This window comes from Channa argus, chromosome 1 (assembly GCF_033026475.1).
Source record: "Channa argus isolate prfri chromosome 1, Channa argus male v1.0, whole genome shotgun sequence".
In the NCBI taxonomy this organism is placed as follows: domain Eukaryota; kingdom Metazoa; phylum Chordata; class Actinopteri; order Anabantiformes; family Channidae; genus Channa; species Channa argus.
This window is the reverse complement of record NC_090197.1, coordinates 44202137-44229882: the sequence shown is the minus strand read 5'-3', so window position 1 is coordinate 44229882 and position 27746 is coordinate 44202137. Positions and strand designations below refer to the sequence as shown.

Genomic DNA, 27746 nt, shown 5'->3' with positions numbered 1-27746 from the left:
ATATTTCTGTAGAAGATCACAATGAGAATGTAGTAGTTTATCGGTAGTAGTTAATCTTTACATAATTAAGATGGGACTGTCTGTGAGCAGTCAAGGAGCAAAATAACTTTTGGCAGGATTCAGATGGAAACTATCACTATACAATCATCTAAAAGTAGACACTCAGCTTACTTTAATTCCAAGTTAATTTGCTTTATATTTATTGTACATAGAGAGGGGGAGTGTATACTTAAGGTTTGGATCAGTTATGCAGCTTTTAGCGACTCCTGTTACCATAATTAAAGTTTTCACTTTTCCCTAGCGTTCAAGAGCTAGTGGGTGTGTGAAAGAGCATATGCATGGTATGTTGTGAAACATTCTGAGTGCTTATGTTCTTTCACAGTGTGATAATCTAACATGAATTAACTTTATTATCTTAACAACATTTTGCTGGATGTAACATGGTCTAACTGACCATTTCACTGCTTTTTGTATGTGTACGATTTTGATGGGTCTTTCGCTTACCAATGCAAGTTGGAACCTTGTCATTAAATGTCCTGCCTGGAGCCTGACGCAGTGTAAATATTCTGTCCTCTGCAAAGACAGGCACCCCAAGCAGCCTCTGCCTGTACCACCCCTCCATATGGTGGCTCATCATTAGTTTCCTGTTGCCCTGGTGCCTGCGAATTTCATCAAACCCTAGAGTCCAATCTCTTCACAGCCCAATTTCTACTCTGTTGTGATATTTCTCTTTCTGGCCAATCGGATAAGTCACACATGGCTTCACTGCATGAAAGAACAGCAGCAGCAGATGTTGCTCTGCTGACTACCCATGGAGTGGTAAACTGGGTTTCAAGAACAGTATCTGAGTTATTGTTAAAAAAGTCCTTATGTCCTGGAAGGGGAAATGAGGTTTTAAGGTTGTGAGTTAAGGTGTCAGGGTTCAGATATGCTTGAAGGCTAACAATGCAGCAGGTTATGTTTTTCATCGCTTAGAATTTTTAGATTGGGTGCCAAGACAGTAATTTGAGATATAAATGAATAAAACGAGGCCTCTTAACACTTGTTTTTTTTCTCCAGGGCAGTTTGCATTTGTGCAGTGGCAGAATTCTAACACCTGAACAGAACAATAGAAATACGATTTTCAGTGTGGATTGTTGTACTTAGGGTAAGAAAGGGCAAAATTATTTTGTCCACTTTTATTCTGTAATATGACCAATATTTTTCATAATCAAGTGTGTATGAAAAAAAGTCACTGGTTTCTTAAAAAGCTAAATACAATAAGCATTAGATCAAGGCACATACAAGACTGGCCAAAGGGCATACAATGCACTTTGGTTTTCAATTGTAAAGAACAGGTAACTTCAAACTGTGGTAACATAAAATTGTGTTCATTTGAAAAATAATATAAAATAATACTCATAACAAGAAGTTGCTGACACTGTGGTAATTCTAATAAAAGCCAACACATTTTGTCTTTTTGGCCTGGTGACTGGAATGACGTATGGTACATGGTACTAAAGAATGCCGCCATTGTCATTTGGCCTTTGTTGGCTTGTATAAATAGATATGAGGAGGGGTTCTGTGTCAGCCTGTCCAGTCTGCTTGTTTTGAGGAGCAGAGAGCTCCTTAAGGTCAGTGTGCTTTATCTGCCCTGTGCTGTGGCCTACAATCCTATCAGAAACACTGGAACCCTGCTTGGGTTGCTTTGCTGTGTTTCTTGCAAACAGAAGAAAAAATCACACACTAATAAACAAAGCAGAGAAATAAAGCATGGCACCTCATTCTTAGTTATTCACACTTCATACCACGTGGATATTGGACCAATATTCTGTCAACGGTACGTGGGACTACAGACTGTTCAGTCTTTTTAGAGGGCAAAAAAGGTCTGCTTTGCGGATTAGTCGGTCAGATGTGCCTTGGTGTATGTCATAATTTTTTTGCCTTTTTTGTTTTTCAGACAGCCACAAAGTTAAAAGAATGACCTGTGCTTATACTACATGGTTTTCTAAAGTCTGATTGTTCAACACAGCAATGAAAACCCACTTTCACAGTTGACAAGTCATCAAATCTCAGTAGAACACAGAGTTTCTTTTAGTTGGTCGATAACCTTAAGCAAAGAAAATACAGTACAAATTACTACAAATCCCTAAAATATAGAATTGCAGTTAGTTACAATACCCACTGATGGTTCAGTGATAGCCTGCAACTGGGACGTTCTCTGTCTTCATAAAATGTCCTTAAATATAAATTATATGGCAAATGTACAGAACATTGCTTTATTAGTCTTATAGATCCAGTGTTTTGTAAAAGTCTTGCCACTCATCATAAATGTCCATGCACAATATCATGAATGGGAATGGTCTGAATCTGGTATTCCACTGTCTCTGTAGCTCCTGTTGTTAATACTATTCTCACTATGTGGGCTTTTGTATAAACTCAGGCCATTAGGTGGGAAAATCGTGTGTATCACAAACTCCTCCTTGGACACAGGCAGGTGATTTATAGGAATCATTTGAAAAGAAGTCTCTCGTATTTCTAGAATGGAGTTGTCCTTCTTAGTGCCAGCCTCAGCATAGTCATCCTTTCTCCGACGACCTTTGTTGTAGGTGCAGTTCCTGGAAAAAAGCGAACCATTCCTGTGGACATACCAGCACACCAGTGCCAACATGATTATTGCCAAAAGAGCCACTGCCCCTCCAATGATAGCAGCCAAAGGCAGACTGGAATTTTTGTAAGGCTCTTTCTCCTGCTCTCTGTTTAAAGTTGTAGTTGGGTTGTATGATTTGTGAGAACCAGTCTCCGTCTCTATGCATACAGGGGTCTCGTCTGACAGGTAAATGTTGCTGGTCTCCATGGGAACCATGCATATCCTATAGGAAGACTCTGGCTCCAGTGCAGTAAGCAGGTACTCCGTCCTCTCCCCCTGCACAATGGTCTCAGTGATGGAGCCAAAGGCAGGGCTGTGTCCCAGCTTTAGCCAGCTAAGCCGTAGGGCGGTCATGGGCTGTGACACCCTCCATGATATGTGTATTGTGTCTGCACTACTTGACTTCACACTGATGGTAATTATCTTTCTGCCTGAAGAGGTGGTAGTGCTGTGGTAATTCTTACCAGTGTCATGCCCTTTTACCACAGGTCTTTTAGTCACAAACATGGGCCACTGGGGCTGTGAAGGGCGTAATGTGTTGGAGGCTGTGCTAGTTTCATGTGTGGGCATGAGTTCTGAATCTGTACAGTCAAACATGTCTGTCGTTAGGTCTTTAATTGCCATGCCTTTGACCTTATCAGGACCCTGGCACATGAAGCCACGCACACTAACCTTAGATGGCAATGACCGCAACCAGTCGCGTACCCATTTCATCTTGCACGTGCATTGCCATGGGTTGTTGCGTAGCAGGAGCTGTGTGAGATTGTCCAGATCTTCAAATATACCTTGTGGAAGGCTACTCAGGTTGTTACCAGACAGGTCCAGCCGATACAGCTGCCTAAGGAAGGCAAAAGCTCCAGGCGGGACCCGATAAATGTGATTATCTTGTAGATGCAACTTCTCTAAGCTGTTGCCTGGCAAGTTGGCTGGCGGCGATGTCAGTGAGTTCCTCACTAGTGAGAGCTCAGTCAGGTTGATCAGGTTGATGAAAGCCATCTCCCCGATTCCACGGTTGTTGAGCAGGTTGCCGTCTAGAATTAGTCGCTTCAGGTTGATGAGATCTTGCAGTGACTGCTCTGAGATAGAGGAGATGCGGTTGTCATCAAAGCGCAGCTCCTCAATGCTCATAGGTAGGCCTGAAGGGATGGTACTTAGGTGGTTTCTGGAGAGAAAAAGCAGTCTGAGGTGATTACTGTCCCTGAAGGCCCCCTCCTCTATGCTGACTGCTGATACTGAATTATCATCCAGATGCAGTTCCTCTATGTAGGGAATTTGGGCTAAAGATGCATGAGTAATAACCCGAATGTTGTTTTCTTGTAGGTGTAGCTCTTTTAGCCCAAGAGGAAGGTTTGTGGGGAACTCATCCAGGTTGTTACAGTATAGGTATATCTTCTCCACATTTGAGAGCCTGCGAAGCTCTGTTGGAATGCCTGAACTCTTAATGCGATTGTTTTGCAGAAAGAGCACTGTAGCATCCTGTGGTATTCCAGTAGGGATGGAAGTCAGGCCACGGTCGTTACAGTAGATGAAGGTGCCATCACAGCGGCAGGCTGAGGGACACGAGGCAGAGGTCACTAGGGGGTTAGCAAGACCCAGCAGCAGCCCGACCCTGATGAGGAAGAGGATAAAGGCCTTGCATTGATGTACCATCTTGAAGCTGTGTTGCCTGGCAGTCTAATCACTCAAGAGCCCCTGGGGAAAAGACACAAGGGTACATTTAATGCACAAGGCCTGTAAAGGAGAGCCAAAGTCCTGTTCTCATAATTGCTGGGTGTTTGAAATGCTGTGTGCAGCACTTTCTAGATTAAATAACTGCTAAAGGAATTTGTTTGACTTATTCCTATTAAATTGATATGAACTAATCATTTAGATTGAACAACTGTGAAAATAAGGAAAATAAACCTTTTTCCATCTAATTGTTTGCTACAGAGCTATTTAGATGACAGATTTTACTGAATTAGAAATTTAAAATCTAACGATAAAGTTTCTTTTGATTAAAAAGTGAATTGAATTTCTGTGCCTTTGCCTTTTTGGCCCTGATTTGTGAAATGTAATAGCATTCCCTAGTTTTTTACATGTTTTTGTATCTCAAGGCTGCCTTTTATTGCTACAGACTATGGGGGTGAACAAAGTCAGGCTTTGTTGATGAACTGTTGCGAGACCGACATACTGTTAAGACCAGTTAGATCTTTCCCCATGCCTGTCGCCATCTGAAATCAGGGATTTCTTACAAGTGAGGAAATCTCCTTTCAGAATCGAGTTTGAATAAATCTAGCACATAAGGAGGACATGTTTTGTCTCTTTTCTCAGGTTACAAGAAGAAGTTTGTCAGCTTCATTTATCCTTGCATGGCTTTGTTAATTGTACCATGTTTTTTTTAAGTACATATGGTTACCTTTTTAATAAGATTGAACTTTACAAATAATAAACTTACAGCATGCAGCAGATAGTCTTCAAATTAACAAAACTGCAGAGCACAAGGTGGCAAATGTCTCTTTCACTATCGATGTTTAGTTCCTTTTTAATTAGGATAACTGATTTATTGCTTTAATTATACATTCCTGCCATGACCTCTCTTCCTGCACGTCTCATTACAAATCGAAGTCTGTTCAGTAAAGTGGAAAGAAGCAAAGCTATCCGTATTTGTCATACCTGATTTATACGATGTAGTAAATCCTTTCCAGCCACCAAAAATCCAATCAAGATTTCCTCCTGAATTTGCTCTTATCCCTTCTGAAAGGAGAGGTTTGTCCAAGGGGTTTCTAGTGATATCCTGACCTGGTCAGTGTTTGCTGAGCTGATCCTTGTTTGGATGATGACCTCCTCTGTATTGTCAGTGGCTCATGTTTTTAATGCGTTTACCATGGTAGATAAGCCTGTAGAAAAAGCATCCCCATTCACTGACAAAGCCTGTACTCTCAGGTAAAATTAAAAATCCTAATGGGTGTTGAAATTCTCAAGCTTAACAGTCATAACTGCAAATTAGATTTTTTTTATTTATTTTTTTATGTTGTACAGCAATCCGTGTGTAGGAACGGGTGAGCTTTAGCACGCTTCGCTCTGCAATCAGGCCCAACAGGCATGATGAGTTGACACAAAGCTGGTCTGAGCCATGCCAATCCCTTGTGCCACAGGCTCAATCCAAGTTGGTTCACTTGTGTACTCCAGGACTTCAGGTAACCCAGAATCCTCTGCTCCCTTGTCAAGCTTGTATACACATTAATCCAGAATTCTGGTCTCTCTTCTTCAAGGAGATAACCAGTGTTCTCCTCTCTCATAAGGAGCAAAGCCTGGCAAGGCGCTTATCCTTCTGGGCCCAGCCTCCCTTACGTATCTGCTGCTTTACTCATACTGTGCCGTCTACACTCGGACGGTGTTCTGAAAAACAAGCAGAGGCAAACATATTCAGGGCTCACATTAAGTTATAACAAAAGACTTAAGAATCACACAATAGGTATTTGCATAAAGAATACTTTCAATTTCCATTGTTTTCGGTAAAGGAAAAGTCTGTCCTTGTGGATTTTAAATCATTAGTCATCATAAGTCATTTCAACCACAAACCTCATTATAAAACCTAAAGTGAACATGATGTCTATATAATGTTCATATAGAAGAAATCTATTTCTTGATATTAACTCTTACCTCACTTACATTGTGAATTATTTTACCCTTTTATATTTAGCCTGTTGACCTTTTACAGGATGTCTAACAAACCACATTTCTTTTCTTTTGTTATACAAGGAATTATTGTTTATGTATATGAAAGACAACAGTGATCTTGAACCAGGCACAATGACTGAGGGTGGAGCCCCTATGCCCATTTCGGTCTAAGAGTTTAAATGGAACTAGCCCTAAGATTAAAAATTGGTCAGTGCTTGTTTAAAAATGCTATACCAGTGTTCACATGCTAGAGGGGAAAATGTTTGTCATGTTTGCTGGATTACTCGCATTGTTAGAACTAACTTGCGACAAATGAGGCCCATTTGAATTTCATGTGGATATGAGGAATGCTACATCCATCACTGACAATCCTGGCTCCTCTGTGTGAACCCAAAGCCACCTCTCTTTACATTTTATATGGGCTGGGTCTGAAAAAAAAAAAAAAAAAGATTTTCCAGTGCCAAGGAAAATGTTGTTTCCTCTAACAACACAATAGCTTTGTGTATGTAACCCAGCCATGTGACTTGCTGGCAGCCACTGTCTGTTGTAAAACATGTAAAGGTAAATTAGGAACAAGGGGCCCAGCCATTTAACAGTTGTAGCCCATGACAAGGAGAAGATTAGGGAATTGAGAGGCTTGTAACTCGATTACAACTCCTGAGATGCTGTCTAATAATAACGCCCCCCCTTCCTTCTGTTCCATCTAAACACGGCCCTCAGTCCACTATTACATTAGTACTAGATTAGAGTCTAGGGAAAAAGCACCAGATGTGACCTCTACTAACTTCTGGAATAAAGGAGTCTGACAAGGAAAAAAATAAAAAATAAATTCAGTAATGGAGTTTTAGAAAATGCGCATGATAGAGGGATATGTACGGTCTGTCTGTTGGAATGAACTTTTAATGCTGCACTTAGTCAAGCTATTTCAATTTTAAATGGCCCTTTTCACCTCATTTTGTAAAGTTCTCCATCCTCTGAATATTGTTGAGTGTGTAGTCTTGACTCAAATCCTAGAATTCTTAGCATTGCATCAAAGAAAGGAATTGTCTTTCCATGTCTGTCGTATTAAAAAACAAAAAACAAAAACCCATCAAGACCTGTCTGCAACCAAAATGACAGGCTTCTAGGGCTGTAAGACAATATATGATATGGTTTGAAACAGTGCAGTTAGTTTTAGTGGCCAAAAAAGGAAAACTAAGTTACCAGCTCTGAGTCTCATTCTGTTGCCGGTGTCTTGTAGTATGGAAATGGGTATTAATTCATGAACATTAGTGGATATATAGCCAGAAAGTGGAAAAATTCACAGGCTAGTACTATAAGCTTTGGTGTGTTATGTTATATTGTGGGTGACTTAAAGGAAATCTGCTATGAACAACACACATCGTGCTTACTTTACAAGGAGAGTAGTCAGGCCAAGATGCTTGGCTGTTTTTCCCCTCGTCTTTTCCACGCTCATCAGATTTCAGAAGAGTGGCCCCTCTCCATTGTTTGCTACAAGGCAAGCATGTGGTCTTTGTAGCCTCAACAGAGAGACTTTAGGTATTAAAGTATTTTATTTAAGCAATTTAAAAATTCCTCTACTTTACACGTTCTATTTTGCAGGCCTTCAATATTACTAACAACTTATCTGCATGAACACGTACCCACCGGGACATATGCTGTGTTTATGTGTACACAATATTTTGTTGGGAAAAGCATTGTGATGGATGTCTTTCCTCATCGTTTTAATAAGCTCCACAGGCTGGACAGGGGATTTTTCTAGTAGTAAATGTGGCTTCAGCTTCATTTAATGTGAACTGGCAGAGTTAAATTGAGCATCCTGGTAAAAGTGTGTGTGAGTAGAGCTAGTTACCTTTCAGTAGAGAGCGTGGGAGGCTCACACAAAGCTGGACACTGATATCCATTGTGTGCTCAACACGCATAAATGCACATTAGTGTGCAATAACAGAGCGCAAGACTTTGTGCCCCTTAGTTATATACTGCACAAGAAAGGCTTTGGAAAAACTCAAATAGAAACAATTTCATGCTTGTCAAAAGTATTGCAGATTATAATGACTTAGGTCTGTAAAATACAGAATATTATTACATGGCTACATATTTTAAGAGGAAAGAGCTGTAGAAATGGTAATAGATGACTGTTAAATTATTCATGAGCCCTGAAATTAATTTTGAACCTCAGTTTTCCATTGGGAAATCAGTGTTGTTTGTATGTGCTGTTGATTATTCCTTCCAATTTATAATAAAGTTTTGGATTATGATTGATTGCATATTATATAGTTATAGCGTCATGCTTTTTTAGATTTTGTCTTTGACGGAGCTTGGCATATTGGAAGGTTTTACGCAAGCATTCAAGGAAGCCTGGAAAATATTAATTATTAGGGTCGTATGATCATGCATAAAACAATTACTTATTTTGTTTAAGGGCCGTTAAATCTAATATGCACATCTATATTTAGTATCAATTTGCACTGTTGGGTGTAATGAAACCTTATGTCTACCATTAATTTACGATTAGTAAGTTGTATGTCAAGACACCAGGCAGTGGCCTGCTGTGCTGGTAAAGCACAATGGGACATTCAGCCTTACATCTGACATCACAAAATGTTACAGCCAAAGTGAAAACAAATGGCTAAAAATCTTTGACTGATTTGGTATTTGGCCTCCTGATGTTGTCTCTAGATTGGAAGAACAGACGATACCTTTGCTGCCATTAGCCTGGGACAGACGGGGGTCTCTCTTTTGTAGCAGGCTGAAAAAAGGATCTGTAGCAGCTGCAGTGGTTTTTCCCCACATGGGGGTGGTAGGCACTGCAAGATGAAGGGGGTGGATGTGTGTGTGTGTGCGTATGTGTGTCTATACAATGCTCATGTTAAACTAAGCCCAGTATCCAAGCTTAACACAGGCCAGACTATACTTGAATTTGTTGAATTTTGTCCGTACTGGTTTATCTACATCTACATTTTAAAAATCATTTTGTGTGCAGATAGTTTTCCTGCAGTATTAATGCTTTGTATGTTTTCACACACCAACTTTTAGAGATCAGTGTGAAAGTTTTGTCTTTAAGCTTGTAATAGATGATGTAAAGATGGTCTTTATGGCTAATGAAATTATGCAAAATACTGAATAAGGCCTTCTGTGGAATCGGAAGTCTGTCTTGGTAATTATACAAGTCTCATCATTGCTTTTTTCCCCCCAGGACAGTCACTCCTATTTTATGCCCATAGAATATTCTGCTTACAGTGACCTGGTTAGTTGTTAATCTGAATTTGTGAATTCACAGAGAAAGCAATTGACAAGCAAATTTTGCCTGAGGCAGTCATCGGTAAAGACAATTGGGTCTGTCCTCATGTCTACAGTGTTTACCGTTTAATATATTTCTTTGTATCTCACATGATGAACAACAGGGAGCTTTCATTACATTGCTTGACAAGTGAAGCAAAGTTTTCTTCCACTATTTGTGATTTACGAAAACTAGGATGTAGCCTGGGTGTGTGTATAAATCAGTCACTGTTTAAAGCCTAGATGACCTTATCATCCCATGAAGATAGAGGGCTGTTAAATTGGATTAACAACTGTCCCTGCCCTGCTGTTGCCTATTAGACATCCAGCATTTATACAGTGTATGGAAATTAAAAGCGCCTTTTTTCATTGCAGTTTTAAAAGGCTATGCATTATATTTACACGGAGAGATGAACAGTGAAACAATTGTCAATAATTCCAGAGTTACATTAGAGTGGAAATTTGCAGTCTGTAGGTCATTTAAGCAGCAGCTATAACATCTTGTGTTCCTACTGCAAAGCGCATTTCTTCCAGGCGGCTTATTAATACGACGGTCATAATAAAGCTGCAGCTGCACGTAAATGCCGTAGATGGGCCTATTTGTTTTGAGGCATTGTATGTTGCAGTAGCCCATGTTACTAAGTGACTTCAATTGATTTAGTTTTGTGCATTTTTGGGGGACCTTTAGGACTTCGCCCCTACAAGCCAGAGCTCTCCCAAGCCGTGGTGGGCTTTCATTTGGGCGGACGTCTTATTCTCTCCAGACCTGCTCTTGTTTGCACACAGTAAATTTCAGTGGAGTGTAGGGCACGAACCGGAGCAGGTCCGACTTCTCCAGACAGTGACGCTGGAGACGCATTAAGCGGAGTTTGTGCAGCTGCCCCTTCACGTCCAACTCCGCGGGATCTGCGCTGCGATTTCAGATGCACACCGGGGTGTCTTCTCTTGCTGCGATACCGAGACTAAATCACCCAGTCTCCTCTAATCCTGTCAAGTCTGCGTCTTTACCGCTGTTTATCTTCCCACTGTGTTAGGGATAAGGAATGAAAACGATTTTTACACGTCCCTTTTTGATCCCCGACTGTTTTTCACGTTATGACCAATGCACTGAGGCGGAGCAGGAATGCGAATGAGAATCAAATTGACATGTCGCAACAAGAAATTCATCTCCACAGACAGAGCAGAGGAACGGGGGGATTAAAAGAAAAAAAAAACAGATCTGGTGTTTGTAGTCTCTGTTGGTGCACGCTGACTGAGGAGGGATGCAGTAAAGGATCGAGGCAGCCTAACTTGAAGAGATTGAGGAATGATCTGTTTAAGGCTCATTTGTATCTGTCCAGCAAAGAACACTGGTTTGCGTAAAGTCATTGAAGAGCTTTAGTTATTTGCACGTAAAGTGGTTTCACGCTTATCAGACTATTCCCATCGCTTAAAGCAAACTATGATACAGACACCCAGTGGAACCACCGCTACATAATATAATAAAGTAAGAAAAAGATCGACTAACTAATTAGATACAAGCAACTTCTGAGTATTCCGCTGACTTTAAATTCTTCTTGCCAGGTAGGAATCCCCCCCCAAAAAAAAAAAAAAAAAAAAAATGTAAAGAGGAGGAGAAGAAGAAAATGATGCATTCCCAATAGGGCTGTACCAGCAAAAACGCACTTACCTCTATAATCAACCAAAAAAAGGAAAGCAACAGGTATCCTTTTAAACTGGGTTTCGCAATGAGGGGGAAAAAATAATCCAATCCAGGTTCTGAGAATTTAGATGCAGATCCAAAATAGCTTGTCTCACTCAGGCTAGAGCTATTTGGAGTTCATCTGTAGCAGCACTGCTGTGTTTACTGCCGCCCCCCCCTCACACACACACACACGCACACACACAATCTGTAGGCTGTGCAAGGACATAGGTGCATGGGCAGATCTCAGTACAAATGTGAAGTTGTGTTTGCCTCTAGGTTTGCTTCAGTAGACCACTGATGTCATCTGGAGGAGGGGCCTTGCTCTCTCTCTCTTTCTCTCTCTCTCTCTCCCTCCCTCCCTCTCCCTCCCTCTCTCCCTCCCTCCCCCTCCCTCTCTCTGTTTGGGAGATGCACGGGAGATGCATAGGTGCAGTGTTGGGTGGATACACTAGGGGGAGTGGTGGAAAGGCGAAAGGCGCTCCCATCCTCGTCATATGTGGGCACTCAAGAGAAGTCATGGCTTACAATGCTCGGTGGCAGAAAGAAGAGGTTAAAAAGTGGAAATACAGTGTGCTTATGCATGGTAGTGAGAATGAGAGCTACACAAAACATGTTACTTAAAATGCTTTGTTTTAGGCAGCATGCAATTCTATTAGCTATAGTTAAATTAACATTTCCATATTAGTAGAGATTAACTGATTTTACGATTAGTCAGCTATTTTTGTAGCATTTCCTTTTTAAATCCAGACTTTGTATTTTTTTCTTATGTAATCTAATGTTTTGCAAATAGAGACTCAAGCTATTATGTCTGTTGAAAAAGCTATTAAACTGCCTTTTTGTTTATGTGAAACGCATTTCAGACATCTGACTGACTGAATATTTGATGTTGTGATGATGAGCAAGGATAATTTCTAACGATAAGATTAAGTTGTGCTAATAATAATTCCCAATGTGTTTAGGTGTGGGCTACTGTGATACTTTGTGTGTGTGTGTGTGTCTGTGTGTGTGTGTGTGTGTGTGTGTGTGTGTGTTAAAACAGGACAGGCATGTGAGATTCTCACTTACCTGAACCTGACTGACTTTCCCCCTCCTGCTTCCTGTTTGACCCTCTATGTTTTCTGGTTTAAATGAACCCAAACAGAGTGTGTGCTCCCTCCCAGGCCAAAAAAACAGCTCTGAGTCACCCGGTTAGTAAAAGGGTTGTACAGCAGTGCTGACCCAGCCAACACTCTCTCTTGCCCTGCGTTATCTCCAATGTCCTGCCTCTGGCTACCTGACAAGGGAGACACAACCCAGTGCATTGAGCTACCGTGGAGCAGCTCTGTTGTTGGATATCAGCTTCCAGTTGATGCTAGTGGGTCAATGATCAAATCTGTTTTAAATATGCAGCTGTCTGTGTAATGTGGAAACTCCTGTTACATGTGATTCACCACTGCCTTTACTAAATAGTCTCCTTATTGCATTACTAGTTTCTGAGCCGATTACGCTATTCAGTTGTTAATGCCTGCAATGTCTGAATTCATTTTCAGTAATCAAGCATTTGTCAGTGATGTGTTATGCACTCATTCTGAGGATAGTTTTAAATATAGCTGAAGTTTATTATGTTTTTCAGTTTCTTAAGAGAGACTCCTGTCAACATAAAAAAGCAAAATAACAAATTTAGCTCAACAAAATATCGAAATATAATATTTTATTATGACAAAAAGTGAATGTAAAAGAAAGATTTTGTAAAAAGAACCCAGTTGTATTTGTCCATAAGTGCAACCAAACTGTTCCTGTTCCAAATAATTGTGCTCCTGAACCGTCTAATAGTGACACAAAACGGTTCCATGAGATGCCCATGGACACGATTTCCATTCCTGGGAACTCCTGACATACAACCGAGAGCAAAGCTAATTCCATATCCCCATTCACTCCACATTTCAGGTCTTGTAGACTCTTCTGTTATTGTCTGCTCATGAGCTGAACTCCTAACAGTTGCTACGGTCTCATTTGGATGGTGCATGGTACACCAGAGTAACCGTCTAAGGCTCTGACCACCGATGACATCTCATGCCCACTTATTTTGCCGGGACAGAATGCGTTTCACCTCCAGCCTCAGCCCACTGGTGCACGGTTAAACTATGATTGCCTTCTTAACTGGAGTGCCTAATTGAACACACACTTAAGCTTGGAGCATCTGCCAAAACTGCTTAGACCTCCAGTGGAGTTTTTCAGATTTGTGTGCCTTCCAGCTGGAGTGGCTCTCACTTTTGTTCAAAACACAATGGGATTTCTAGACTAACATAAATTCTCTGTCTGCATGTTGTTCATTTGGAGGTAAATCCATAGAAAATAGAATTTCTGTAGATGTGACGTTTCTCCTCAGGCTTACTGTTTTGGTAGTTTCGTAATGAGCTTAACCGTCTTTTCTTATTAATCCAGGTGTTGTACGCCAAAATAACTGGAAGTGAGAAAAGGTCAGTCTCGTACAACCCGACGCGATCCTTGTCTTCCCTCTGGGGGACAGAGCAAAGAAACCTGTGCCTGACCTCACTGTGGCTTCCTCTCTTAAATCGACTGCAGACGCAATCTGTCAACAGCTGCTGATTGAGCCTCTCTCAGACGTACAAAGAGCCCACTGGAGGACGATGGTGTTGGGTTTCTGTTATCTCAAGACCAGGGAAAATCTGTTGCCCTGTTCATCTTTTGTTCATGGGATAGGTGCTGTCCTTTCCCAAGGATGCTCTCCGTCTGGCCAATTTCACTGTGTTTAGACAACAGACAGCCTCTTTCCTTCTCTGCTGCGTTTGTTTGCAAAGAGGGACAGCATAGCTAAATATATTAAGCCACTTGATTTTGCTAAGTGCTGGCTAAAGTGCCTTTTGGCTCTGGTCGCAACAAAACAACTGTTAAGTGTGCACTTGGTCTTGTTCTATATCAGATTATCCTGAGCCCAGTTTTTGTCTCTCATGACAGACAGTTGACCAGATAATTGATTTACTGTTTTGCACTTGATGTGGTCAATACGTAGGCATGGCAGGCTGTGATGCCCTACTTACTGGACTGTCTGGCAAAATATCTGGACACAGTCTCTTTGGTTCTATATGAACTACATGTTATAAATATGCACCCTCTCTTAGTTTTCAGCTAATATGTCACTTTAACTTAGGAAGCCTTTGCTGAAAAGCTCATGTTAAGTAAAATATGCCCAAAAGCTGAGGTGAAAAAAAAATGGAGACTGATTTCTCCTCACATGTCTTTGCTCTGACTGGAGTTCATTATTAATAGACTTTGCGTGTTCTTAACCAATGCCAAATTAAGGGGAACATATAAAGGCTGCTGCCAAAACCCCTGCTTTGTTTTTCATTTACCTTCTGCTTTATTTGCATATTCATCCTCTACAGGCAATCAGGAGCAATCTTTGCTGTGGGCCTTTCATCTCTGCTCTGCCATCCTGACAGGCAGCTTTTCAGTATCACAACAGTTTAAGTAGGATTTGTGGATGAGAGGTGCTGTTGGAGTATTCACGTTTTTGATTTGGAGTGGATGTAATGTGTGTGACAGGGATAGGGAGTTTATAGAAAAAATATAAATCAGTGAATGGGCAAATATGTAGACGGATGTTGGATTTCATTAGTGTGGGTTTGTATAAATGTAAATGTATTGCTTCAAATTGAAAGCTTAGACTGATGGAGCTTGTTGGATCTTTATGCATATGAATGCAGATGTCAGTGCAGGAATCAGGGCCTTGCCGCCAGCATGATTAGTCTATGCAGTAAGGTACTAGTCTTTTCTGATGCAGATCCCAGATGTTAGGGGATAGGTTGACCCCTTCATCTCTTGGGATTAGGATGCAGCCCAGAGAAAGACAAGAACCAAAAACAACAGACGAAAGGGGCAGACATCCTGCTGCTTAGGCAAGCCCAGGGGCCTCTGTCGGTAGTTATGTGGGCCATACGTTTGGGGAAGACTGACAAGCCATGCAAATAGCTCAGTCGGCTGTTTTTCCCTTTGTCTTTTGTTTTCTTTAGTTGTTTTTGTTGTTGCGGTTGTGTTGTCTGCAGAGACAGAGGAACTCGGGGATGAACGACTTGCATTAAAAGGTAAATGGCGGAAGGAGCTTACTTGACAACTTTTGGACCTCCCATAGGTTGATGTCCCCAAACACAATGTCCTGTGATCAGATTAGATAGAGCACCCCCCCTGCCCCCACTGCACTAATCAGCACAATAAAGGGGATAAAAGAATTACCATACAGTGTTTTCACAGTCCAGCATACATCTCCAATGTAGCTAATTGAAGCCTTTTCTCTTGCTCTGTGACTGCTTTACTACTCCTGTACTAAATCTGTAATTAGCCAACTTAGCATCTTTTCTCCAGCCTTGGTTAAATGGTAGCATTTATCTTTACAATAGAGTCCATATGCTTGTGTAAGTCCTGACAGATTCTGAAAAACAAACGTGCAGCTTTTTGATTTATTTTATTTTTATTTTTTTAGTAGCACAGTCCAGTGTATGTGTGTATTCTGTTCTCTAGGCCCTTTGAAATTGAGTGTCGAACGAAGGGTCAGTCAGCGTTTAGAGCTTTAAGGAGAGGAAGCCACAGCTAATGTTATCAGGTGAAACAAACACAGTCTTTGCTTCTCTGGATAAGATAAGATGGATTATACAATACCTGCAATGGTTCTGTTAATTATAATACAAACAGGAAGTACAGTTCTTAGGCAACAGCATTTGGGCTAAAGAGAAGGGGGGGTACAAGAGAAGGGAGGTCTCCTCACACAGAGCTGCCATCATGGTGATCAAAGTGTTCACTTATCTGTGGCAAACACAAACTCTGACTTTGTTTTCCCTATGATCTAGATGACTGTTTACTCTCATGAGCCATATCTAAAATGACCTTTTTTAAAATTTGATTTCTCAACTCTTTGTTTTTTTATTTATTTTTTTTTGTGTGTGTTTTTTTTATCTCCACTGCTGCTCAAAGTACAACAGCAATGAGGGATTTTTATGTTCATGTGCTTTAGAGCAAACTTGGTAAATCAGTGCTCTCAACTCGGAGGCAATGCTTCAATTACTTGCTGAAAATATATTCTCATTATCTAGTTCCACACTTGTATATTGGCTGTCTAGAGTTATACAATGCAGTTTGCATCATTATGTATTTATCTGTCGAAGCAGGCTAGAGTTGTGTTGACATTTTGTCAATGTAGTGGTAAGAAACATCTTCAATTTGAGCTTTTGTGAGCACTAGAGGATCTGGAGCCCTTTAATTGGCATTATCCTCCACCTGAAGGTGTTTTTAAGTAACACCTCAAACCATCCAAATAACAAGGAGGTGCCTGCACCTCAGCGTCTGACACCAGTACTTCAACACTCCACTCATCCTGACTAACTTGGATATCAGATGTCCTATTCCACTGCAGCCAGGAGCCACATTCAAAGGAAACCGGTAGTGATTGATGATGTGGGAATAAAGGGCTGGTCGAGAAGAGGGGACACTTATGACTTTCCTGAAAGTGTTCGTAGACTACCCGCCCATCTATTAGTGCGAGAGTGTAAAGTGCTTGTGGTGCAGTTGTGAATGACATGTTTTGGATAAAACTGCATGTAACTGGAGCCGACGCTCTTTATCCCACTCCATTGCCAGAGTATTTCTGAGGTAAATCCTCAGCAAAAAGTTTATGTATTTAGAGTTGTGTTATAATGGAAGTGATTAGATTAGAGTGGGAAGATTTCAGTGTGGTGCATTGGATAACCACATGCTCTGTCTATCTGTGGGCATAGAATTAATGCAACTTGGCCATGTCAGTAATACAAAGAAGGTTTTACCACGTTTTAATCTGTATGCTGCCATATTAAAATCCTAAAGGCAAATTTGACAAAACACCTCTTTAAACTTGTTAAAAAAAAAAAAAGAAATTCACAATAGAAGTGGTGGCAGATCCTGTGAAAGGATCACAGAAGGCCTTGCCTTGCTTTAGGGCTGACAGGTCTCTGTTCCACAGCATGACAAAAGGAAAAACAGTTAGCAATTAAACGTGACAAAAAAACATGCTTGTATCACTGTTGATCACTATTAATCACCATTGCTTGTGAGTACAGGACATATTTGCACATGTGGACGTCATCAGTATTAGAACTATCTTCACACATTTTCATCCTATAGTGTCAGTGATGCTTCCCAAAGCATCAAATATTGATGTTTATTGTCTCTCATGGATGCTAGAGGTACAGTTTTCTGTCACTATTGGACACTTCAGGAGCACCATTATTTGATACCACAGGAATAGTTTGGTTGACTTTACGGACAAACACAACTGGGTTAGTGTTCTGCTTAAAAAAATTTAAGGTAACAAAAACTTAAGATTAAATTCATTTGATCAAAAAGTTACACGCACTGAAAACATTACACACTTTATACTTATAAACATGTGTAATATAGTAGAACATTCACCAGTAATGTGCACACGTCCAACCACGGTCTCCTGTGAGTCCTGTGCCTTGTTGTACCATCCTACCACCCTGTCTACTTTCCTATGAGGACCTTTGCCTTTATAGACCACATCATAGCTTTAGGCATCAAATATTGATGCCCCAGGGTTTCTGTTGTACTTGGCTGACAGCCCAGTGCATCTCATACTGACGCAAATGGATACCTTTACTGTCCATATGTAACACCAATGGACTGGACAAAGCAGCCTCAGGAATGAGAATGGGCTAGTCTGTCTGTACTAACAGGCAGAAGAAGTGCATTTTAAGTTAAGGGTTTCTAGGCCCATGAGCAGCAGTTTTCCTGTAAGAGATCATAGCCTTGAAACGTAGCTTTCAATGCTTTAATTTCACAAATGAACAATGAAGACGCAGCTGTCATATTTCGCAGGCCAGTAAGAACTCTTTTAAGCTGACCCATCAAAGTTGAGCAATAATGGGCAGAATAAGCCAACCAGCAGATCACTTATAGAGGAGATTCGTAGATGTGTTGCGTAAATAGAAGTAGTGTCATTATAACTGACATCAATCACCCAGGCAGTAACGGAGATGTGGATTTGTATGCAGCGATATGGAAAAACACAGGGGGCAGGAGCTGCCAGACTTTGGCAGCTGCTGATGCCGTCTCAGCGTTGGTGTGAAAATGGGTGCGATTTGAAATGGAAATGGTCTGTTTCTCTGGCAGTTGTTATTGGTGAACAGTCTTTTTGTTGATTGAGTTGTAGCTGCTTGCATCAAGTTTGAGTGCAACTGGCTCTCAAAAATGCATTCTCCTCTTTGTAAAGGTCACTGTTGATGCAGTAAATGCCAGCATTTCCTGCTTTGAAACATTCATCACTCTGACTATCATTTGCAAAAGCTATTCTTTCTGTCTTTACCTATGTAAGTGGTTTGCAGTCCACATTTTGAGTTTTTGTTCATGTTCATTAGAACTTATAATGCATTTTTGTACATCTACACACGATCTTATTTTTTCAGTTACTATGGAAGGGACAGCTGCAAGCATGGGTCATTTCATGTTCTTTGACTGTCTTTCAGCTACATACAATAGTAAATAATTGTTTTTACAACAGTGCCCCAAATTTCTTTTATTATACTTGTGAAATGTTTTTCTACTTTTGTTTTTATCTTAAGTCACTTTCTGCTGCTCTAGTGACCCAATTTCCTCACTGTGATGATTACATTTTTATAATAGTCAGCAGCCTTTGTCCTATTCATGCATTGTACCTGCATATCTGCTACAGGAAGCCATGTAAAGTCGATGCAACCCCACATGAATTGTTTCTCTAATTTTCCACTACTCACCCTTAGAGCCAGAATTCCTTTGCAAAATTCAGCCAAATACATTAAAGTGCAGTGTGCGTCACAGCAGCAACCGCCCCCAGCTCTCTCAGAGTAGGGAAACCCCAGAGGAGTCTCCATTTAACCCCTAAGGATTAGTGCTCATGCCTACTTTAGCATTGGTAAAAGGCAAAATGTCTCAGCACATGGAGTCGATAGGGATTCAGGCCCGCTCTACCGACTTCCCACACAAAACTGGACAAAGAAGGGGGGGAGAAAAAAAGGTGAAGCTTCAGCTCTGACTTGAATAGCTCTTGATGTTTGTTCAGCCTGGTTTATCATTTTCCGTTCCTCTGCCTTCACAGTACATTACCAGACCAAAAATATGAGCCTATAATCTGAACTTGGTATTTAGTACCAGTACCTGCAGCTTGCTCTGAAAATTTTGACTGCATCTGTTAGTCCACTTGAAACAAAATGAACATTACTATTTTATTTTATCTCTTGATTTTATCTCTTCTGCATCTTCCTTTCTCTGTAGGAATTCACATTCTATCTCTCACATGTCTTTAACTGTACCAGTACTGTATCTTGCTGGTGGAGTTTATAGGAGAGGAGCACTGTGGAGAGACAGTCCAGTACAGTGTCCATGGGCAGGGTCTTTCTCACAGAGGTTACTGGCAGAGTTGAGGCTCTGTTGACTTTAGGTCTCGGTTAACATCCCCTTGTGTTTGTCTAGACTTTCATCACGGCTCCGTTCAAACAAGCACCAGCAACTGATAAAACACATGGTCTCACTAACTCACTGTGAAACGCACACACAAAGACTTTCAGATTTGACTACATAGCAACAGGTGATGCCCCAAAATTGAGTCATAGCCATAGCAGCTGTATTGTATGTGTCTAAGACAGTTGTTGTAAAAGTGATATTGGACTTTAAAGTTTGAGGGCAATAGCAGCTGTTTGTAATGTAGAATTATATCGGTCTCCAGCAATGTCTCTTGCCACCAGAGTGCATCAGAACGTTTGGATTGCTCAGTGGATTGCTGAGTATTGAGGTTAAATATCAGAGGTTAGGTCTTTCCTCTTTAAAGAGTAAACAAAACAGTTGTTTCCACAAATAGACAATTGTCTGCCAGTCAAACAGGAACAGGATCGTCTCCTGGTGTGGTTTGTCATTTTGTCTTGTGTAGATGCCTTTCCAGTTCGCCAGATTTCACGCCTGCACTGGTGCCTCAGAGGTGCAGTAGGAGGAGCAGAGAAACGCAGGGTGTCAGGTCAGTAGCGGTAGGCGGTTGGGCTGACAGTGACGTCACAGCCACAGAAAGGGAGAGTGTTATCATCCCAGCGTGGCTGAGACGGGGAGAATCAACGGTTTCAGAAACCAGGTGCAACCCACACCTGTGTGTGTGTGTGTGTGTGTGTTCCTTCCACCTTGCTTAATTAGAGTTCCGTATCCACCTAATGAATATTCTCACTCTTGTCTCTTCTGTGCACGTGAATGTGGGTGGGAGCCAGTAGGCTCAATTGGGAATCATCTAGCTTTCCCTGGAGAAAGCCTCAGCCTCTTTTTTCCCCCTCCCCTCTGTTTATCCACAAGAGCATACTTTCCTCTGAGTTGGCTGTAAAGACTCAGCAACACATTACTGATCTCCAGATTTATTGTTGAATTGATTGTGTTTTAGTATGTCTGCATGTTTGCTCTTTTCTTGTTTAAACCCCAATGTAATCTATGTTGTTAGTAATTAATACCTGCCTGAAGTGAGGTACAGTTGCATAGCGAGACTAACTTCAATGCTGTGTGAAGCCAGTGCTTGCAGGAGATTCTTATTCTTACAGAAGCACAAGTACAGGGAGATACAGTTCTTTTCTGTCACCAGATCTGTCAGCGTGTTTTGGGGGATCAGTCATGTCATTTGTCAGACCTGAAGCCGAATGTGGCAGAAGTTACAGAAGACTATTAATTTTTTGTGTAACAGCCTAAAATATGATGTGCATTCATCTGCTGTTATAATTGGGGCTAAGGCTGCTGACCTCCTGCGTGGTTCTTCTAAATGCAGTAACATATAAGCCTCAATAGACACGCGGTGTGTGATTTTTTTTTTAAATGTATTTATTTTTTTCTGACAAGCATTTGAGTCTCACGTATCTGTCAGTCTACCTGAGCCACTGTCTGTTTTTCTTAGGAGAATTGTGTGTGACTATGGGGATGTAAGTGTCAAGCATCAGTTTTTGCCACGCAAGGGTCTACTAGGTGCTCTGCTCACGATGTCAGCTATCTACAACAAAAGAGAAGTTTTCTCATTGTTCCTCACCAGCTCAAATTCAGTAGCTGCAACATAAGGTTATCAAGTCAAAAGTTTTTTTTTTATTAGTTTTGTGCAACTTGTCTGACCCTCCACCTTCTGATTGCTGCCACTACCACCCACATCACATGGCCAGCTGACCTTGGCCCCTCCATGTTTAACAAACTTTGTGCCTTTGTGATTCTACCATGTTTCCATGGTGACTAGGCTGAGTCACCCCGAACAGCATAGAAATGCAGCCTCAGAAGGCCTAGTTGGCCATAGCAAAATTACATTGTTTCACAATACTCTTAAACATTGTATATCCTGAGGATGGAACGCACCAAAGCCTTGGACTGCAGTGTAAGGGTACAGAGCGCTCTTTGAGATGGCCTTGTGCTTTTTACTGCTGTCCGAAGACCAATACAATGGTCAGAGCTGCTGTGAAAAAAAGAAAAGTGAAAGCTGGATGTGTTTATTGTTCACCAAGTGAGCAATTACAAGGCTGTTTGTTTAGAAATGTGGATAGTTCATTCTAAGCCAGGATTTCTTGAGTCATTTGAATGATGCCTCGTGAAAAATGAAACTGGTCACACCATGAATTTTGAACACCGCTGGTTCATCTATTCACCCATTGCCTCTGGGCTCTCTCACTCGTATTGTAACAGACAGCAGTCTGGGGTTCCCTTCAACTGGAGCTTCCAGTGCCAAATGAGGTCTTACCTCAGACTGGGAACCTGTCAGGGGAGCGTACTGTTGCTGTAAATGTCCTGATGCCAAAACAGACATGAATATTGAGAGTATTTTGTCCTTAGTCATGTTTATACTACCTTGGGAGGTGGACATTTATATGCATGTTCTCTTACCAAGAGCTTTTTTGTTTTTCACTTACAAACTCTCTGACGAAATTATAATTTTATCAGAACTCAAACTTAATGGATCGATGAGAAAACGTATATGGTGATTTCAAATGGTTGCTTGAGGAGAGGCAATCCTGCTGCAGTACAGATGAGCTGCACAATACTTAAAATGTTACTTTGTACAGTCTGTAGGGTATTTGTGTAGCCTATGGTATATACTCTGCATAGATTCGAAGATTCATTCAATCATAGTATGAATCTACCTTTTCTTTGACTGCCATTCAAAATTGTAGTGTTTAAGATGGCAGCCAAAGAATTCTCAGTACTACCATTTTAGTTCTGTATGCCATTGTTTCTGGATGATGTTCATAGACAGATCTCAATTGATTTAAAAAATGGATCTGAAATAAATTACAATTTTATATACAGGTTGAAGAGTTTATTTAAATTTTATAAGATGCTATTGCATGTGAATTAAAATTCTGACTTTTATTATATAAGAAACTGATTTTACATGGTATGTTCTGATTATAGGCTTAACTTTGCTAATTTGGTGTTCAACAGTTTTTTTTTTTCTAGTTTTTGCTCTTTATATTGGGCTGACTGTCCGCTTTAATTCCATTAAGTTTCCCATGGAAATTGCAGAAGAGACAGTTTTTCTCATTAGCTTGTCAGAGATTGTGAACAACTAAACTAGTTGTTTGTTTGGAGCGCATCTGCAGGTGTTTCTTTGGCTTTGTGGTAGCCATGGGGAGATTGGCTGTGTGACTGTAATTACTAATTTAGCTAAAGTGTGGTGAAAACAAATAGAGGAGGAAACGCTGGAATCATCAGACGCTAGCTCTCTCCAGCTGCCTCCACCTCTAATCTGCTCAGGTAATTCTCCTCAAACCCATTGATTCCATGCAAGTGATTGAATTTCAATGCATCTCTGATGAGATGGGGGGGGAGGGAATACAATCTACCTGAACACTCAAACGGATTGGCAAGCAGATGTTCGCTCAAAGTGACAGGTGATGAGTGCTTTAGCAAGCTTTAAGTGAAATCTTTAAGGATGGCTGTCACTGCCCATCTTTCCTGTGGTTCCTCTCATTTTCAGTGCCTCTTACACCACTTTCTCAGCTACAGACCAAGCAGCCCCTCACCATCTGATAAGCACTTGTGACCTTTTAGATGAAGTGCTCTGTTTATTGAAGTGGCTATTTCTTAACTGTCTACTTCATGTGGTGTATAGAGAAATGAAATAAGCAACTTCACTGATTCTGGTACTTCATCAGCACTGACCTTGCTGACCTCATATGGTAATTTTTTTATATTTTTTTTGGAATGGATTTTAATCTGTACTGTTGATGCAAAGATAATAATTCCAATCAAAGCCTATAGCCTCCAGTTGTTGTCAGATTAAATAAAAAAGTTAATTACTGTGGGATTCGTTGCTGTGTTTGTGCCAAAGGTGAATCGTCTAGTTTGTTTATACTATTCAGCTAATAACTTAATAATCAGAAAGCTTTTTGGGACTTGCTCATCTAGTAACCATCTTTTTCCCATAAGTGGTAAATGCAATCCTTTTTTTTTTTTTTTTCATTGTAGTGGTACACATTTAGTGCCTGTGGGTACACTATAGAATATGTTTCACTCTCTGCCTCAATGTGAAACAGGCTGCTGTTATCATAACTGCTCCATCCTTTTTATTAGAATGCAGAACATCTGCCAAATTTTCCATCCCGTATGGAATAGTGGTCAGTTAAGATAAGACTTTCTGCGGATAAAGAAAAACAACAATAATACACCTTCACTTATTTGCACTGTGGCTTTAATCTTGAAAGTATAATGTGCTGTATGCACTCAAACAACCACACATCTAATAAACAGTACTTCTATAGTCTTTGGCCATTACTGTCTTTGCTTGGCTTGTTGTAGTAATTGGGAAACGTTTCAAATAATGATAGAAATTCATGGTGCTTCGTTTGAACTACTTAAACTCCTTTCTCACTGTATCTGCCACGGTGCCGGCAAGCTATGCAGCACATGCAGAGCAGCTTAAAATGCTCTGGCCTGTATTTAGCCTGTTGTGTATAGTAATGTGAAGACCCCTTAATTAAAATCCAGGGGGAGAATCTCTGGGAGCCCTAAGTACTGCCCCACAATTGTCTGCAGGTCAGAGGGCACTGCAGAGATTTGCATAGAGTTCCATACCAGAAGGAATGTTTGAGCCAAGCGTTTCATATAAAGCAGCAGCCTGAGCAGTTGGAATGTGGTGCAATATCACTTCATTCCCCACACGAAATGGCCTCGGCCACCTTAATTTATTTCCCTCCTCACTTCATCTCACTGTAAGTGTTTTTCATTTGTGTGGATCAGAAGCAGTCAGGAGACCCCCCCCCCCCAAAAAAAAAAAACAAAAAAAAAAACACTCTATACACACTATAACAAATCTCTGCAAAATTGAGGACTCAAAATGCTGTCTCAACATCTGAAATCATTGCCAATCAGTAAATTGCTCTCTTAAGCACAATAGTAATGCATTAGTAATGGGTTGTGATCTTAACCAGAGAGCAGTGCTTCAGGGTACGAAAGTTCATTGTGTTTAAGAACAAAGGAGGGTTGGAGCAGGCATGGGTGACAATCTCCTTTCACTTCCTCAGAGTTAAATTTCCCTGATCCGAGGGTCTAATCCCCCCTTTTTCCAGCCTAGCTCTCGCTCAGTCAGCCATCAGGCTTTCTCTCTCTGTCTTTTTTTTTTTTTTCTTTCTTCCTGTGGAAACTCGTGCTTGCATAGCATCATTAGCTGAGGCTCAGTCCTACTGCGTCTTTAGCCCCCTATGAAGTTCTGTTGCTCTTTTTAGGACCGGTCACTGTTTCCAATAGCATTAAGTCTTTGGCTGTTGAACTGTAAAACTCCATTACCAGCATCTTAAGTAGCTTTTAATCCTCCTGAGCAAAGGACCATAAAACATGGTGATGAGACAATCCATGCATGTGTCCCAAACAAATGCCCACATACACTATTGTAGTGGCGCTTGTAAAATGAAAGGGTAATTTCTATTTAGGTCTTTTAAATGTTTAAAATAAGAGTTTCATTGGACAGCTTTGGTTTTTTTTGTGATTTTACGGTATATATTCTTTTAAGGCAAAGTCTGGTCTATTTCTTTCTAATATGTGGGGCAAAATGCACTTCAGTAAATTAACGTTTCTTATTTCTGATGAAAGAGAACATATGCTGCGTTTAGTAAATGGAATTCTACTTATGAAGGTTAGGCATTTTAAATGTTTTGAGAAAAGAAATACAATCGCACTAATATCTGCAAGGTACTAACAGAACTAAATAAGACGGTACGAAAATTCAAATATGTGTGTTTATCTGGATAGATCATAGTGTCATACACACTCATGTCTGTTTGTGGCTGAAATGTTCTATACACCAGTAAGGCTGGAGTTTTCAAAGGGCATTATTGCTAAATTGAAATAGGATTTAACAGCAACACAGAGATGTTCTTTCAGGACGATTAGGGCTGCAACCAGGCGTCACTTACCTGTTTGGTGTGAGACTAAGCCACTCACAATCTGCACATTTACGTGTTCTATCTCTACCACAGTGTTTTTGGAGTACCTTTTCTTCCATTATTAAGGTGCGGGGGTCATTAAGGAGCATGTTGCTATCCAAATGAGCATGGAAATGAGAGGCACAGAGCAGAACACACAATGGCTCCTTAGAGTTTAGAGCTGCTTCTCTTGTATTTAGTTATCGGATTTAGGGCCTTTACAAAGTGGTGCTCAAAGTTTAACTGAGAGGGGGCACAAGACATAGTTTTGTTTGATGTCACCAAGTAGGCCTTCATTTGTTAATGGTTACGGTCATCTCTTTGGTTTGTTCAGATCGTTTTTTCTTTCTTTTGGATTGCTTTTTTTTTCCAGTAACATTTGTGTGAAACCATCACTTTAACAGTTCTGCTGGTGCCAAGAGCTCTTATATCAATACTGAGGTATAATGTACGTAGAAGCACCAGTCATTTTCATGAGGTAGCAAGTGTTGGTGTGCATTAGTCACATTTTCACATCTGTTGGGACTTAAACAGTGGAGGTGATGCATTTACAGTGAGCTGAGCTGTAAATAGCCTCTTCATATTGGAGGTTGAACAAACATCCTGTTGTGCTAATTCACAATCTGGCCTAAAGCATTATTTATGTAATGTAATCATTAGGGAAACAAGAATGTGGAGCATGCCCATGACTGCAAGGCTGTTGAGTATACTAATAATCAAAGGAAAATGTAAGAGGTGATGTTGTGAGTAACTGATAGTTTCGGGAAAAAAAATCAGTCGCACATTTTATTAATTTTAGATGTGGGAAGCCCAGTATTCCCAAACAGGAAATTAGCCAGCATACAGCCTTATATTAATGGTTGAAGAATAAAATTTATTTTTCCTCTGCTAATGTTTATCATATGTACCGTTGTAATGTATTCTGATTCAGGAATAGCTTACATAATCTAGTATGTGGTACATTTTTTACCTCTAGTCACCTATTGCACAGTACATGTAAATGCACATGTATTGTCTGGACAGTTGCTGCTGTCATATCCAGACCTATGTTGTTCCACGTTTCATTCGATATTCATCTAAACATCTTATTAGCGTCTTATCATTGGTTAACTTTCTTTTGCTAACTAGAATAAAGGCAGGATCCTCTTTAGGCTCACCTCTGTGCTTGTGGTGGAAAATATTTTATGTGTTGGATTTTACCCTTATGCTTTCAAACACAAACCTGCACAGACCTTGAGCAAGTGTGTATTTCGAAAAATGGAACCCAATGCAGCCAGACCAGGGGACCAAGAATGAAAATACCTCCAATGTTGCCCCACTTTGTAAAAAAATCTGTCAGGCTTTTAGGAGAAAATTAATCTCAGAGGAAATAATTGAGCTTGTTCTGCCAAAAATTCCCAAGTAGGACTTAAAAGTTGACACAGCTTTTTGGAGATGATGTTTCACATACTAGGGTAAACACGGCAGCTGATGGCCTGTCATTAATAAGCAAAACCATCTTATTCCTTTAAAAGCTGAACGGATTTCACTGACTTATTTATGTTCTCAAGACAGCGATACAACTTCTCTTGTATTTCATTGCAGACACAAAACGGCAAATCAAACATTCCAGTAATGTGGTAAAATGTGTTCCTGGGTTTTCTGGGTTTCTCTTGGGCTCAGGTTAGGAGGTGGCTAGGCACACAAGACTGGTGTATCCAACAGCAAAGCATGCTGTCCTCAAACAAATATGAATGGCCTTCATATAATGTCGCAGTCAGGAAATCTCCAAAGGACTGATTCACTGAATTTTCTCAAATGGAAAATGGCTTCTGTTGCAAAGGGAATTGTAGACTGGGGCCAGGATCAATAGATGGTGTAAGAAAATACACACCATGTACTTTATTTAATGTTAAGTTACTCTTAACATTACTTTTGACTCCTTTTGCATGAATGCTGAACATTTATTTAATAACACTGCATCACATTAATTGGGAAAATAATGCATATACTGGTAACCTTTGCCCTGCTGACGCCAAGATGGAGATCACTTGAAACTGTAAAATGCTGTGCA

The 27746-nt window shown here is 40.6% G+C and overlaps 2 protein-coding genes across 12 annotated transcripts in view; one reads left to right on the top strand and one right to left on the bottom strand.

Moving 5' to 3' along the window:
• macrod2 (mono-ADP ribosylhydrolase 2) overlaps positions 1 to 27746 on the top strand; it is a 393934-nt gene that overhangs the window by 81869 nt on the left and 284319 nt on the right. The gene's annotated exons all lie outside the window — the stretch shown is intronic.
• On the bottom strand, positions 1274 to 12221 carry flrt3 (fibronectin leucine rich transmembrane 3). Of its 2 annotated transcripts, none has more exons than XM_067524972.1 (3): positions 7681 to 12221; positions 5282 to 6007; positions 1274 to 4321 (listed from the first exon to the last, which is right to left on the bottom strand). In XM_067524972.1, exon 3 carries the CDS (start codon positions 4277 to 4279, stop codon positions 2327 to 2329), a length of 1953 nt encoding a protein of 650 aa, XP_067381073.1. In that variant the 5' UTR covers positions 4280 to 4321; positions 5282 to 6007; positions 7681 to 12221; the 3' UTR covers positions 1274 to 2326. The 2 variants fall into 2 exon arrangements, with proteins under 2 accessions (XP_067381073.1, XP_067381066.1); XM_067524965.1 differs by having other exon boundaries at positions 11238 to 12221.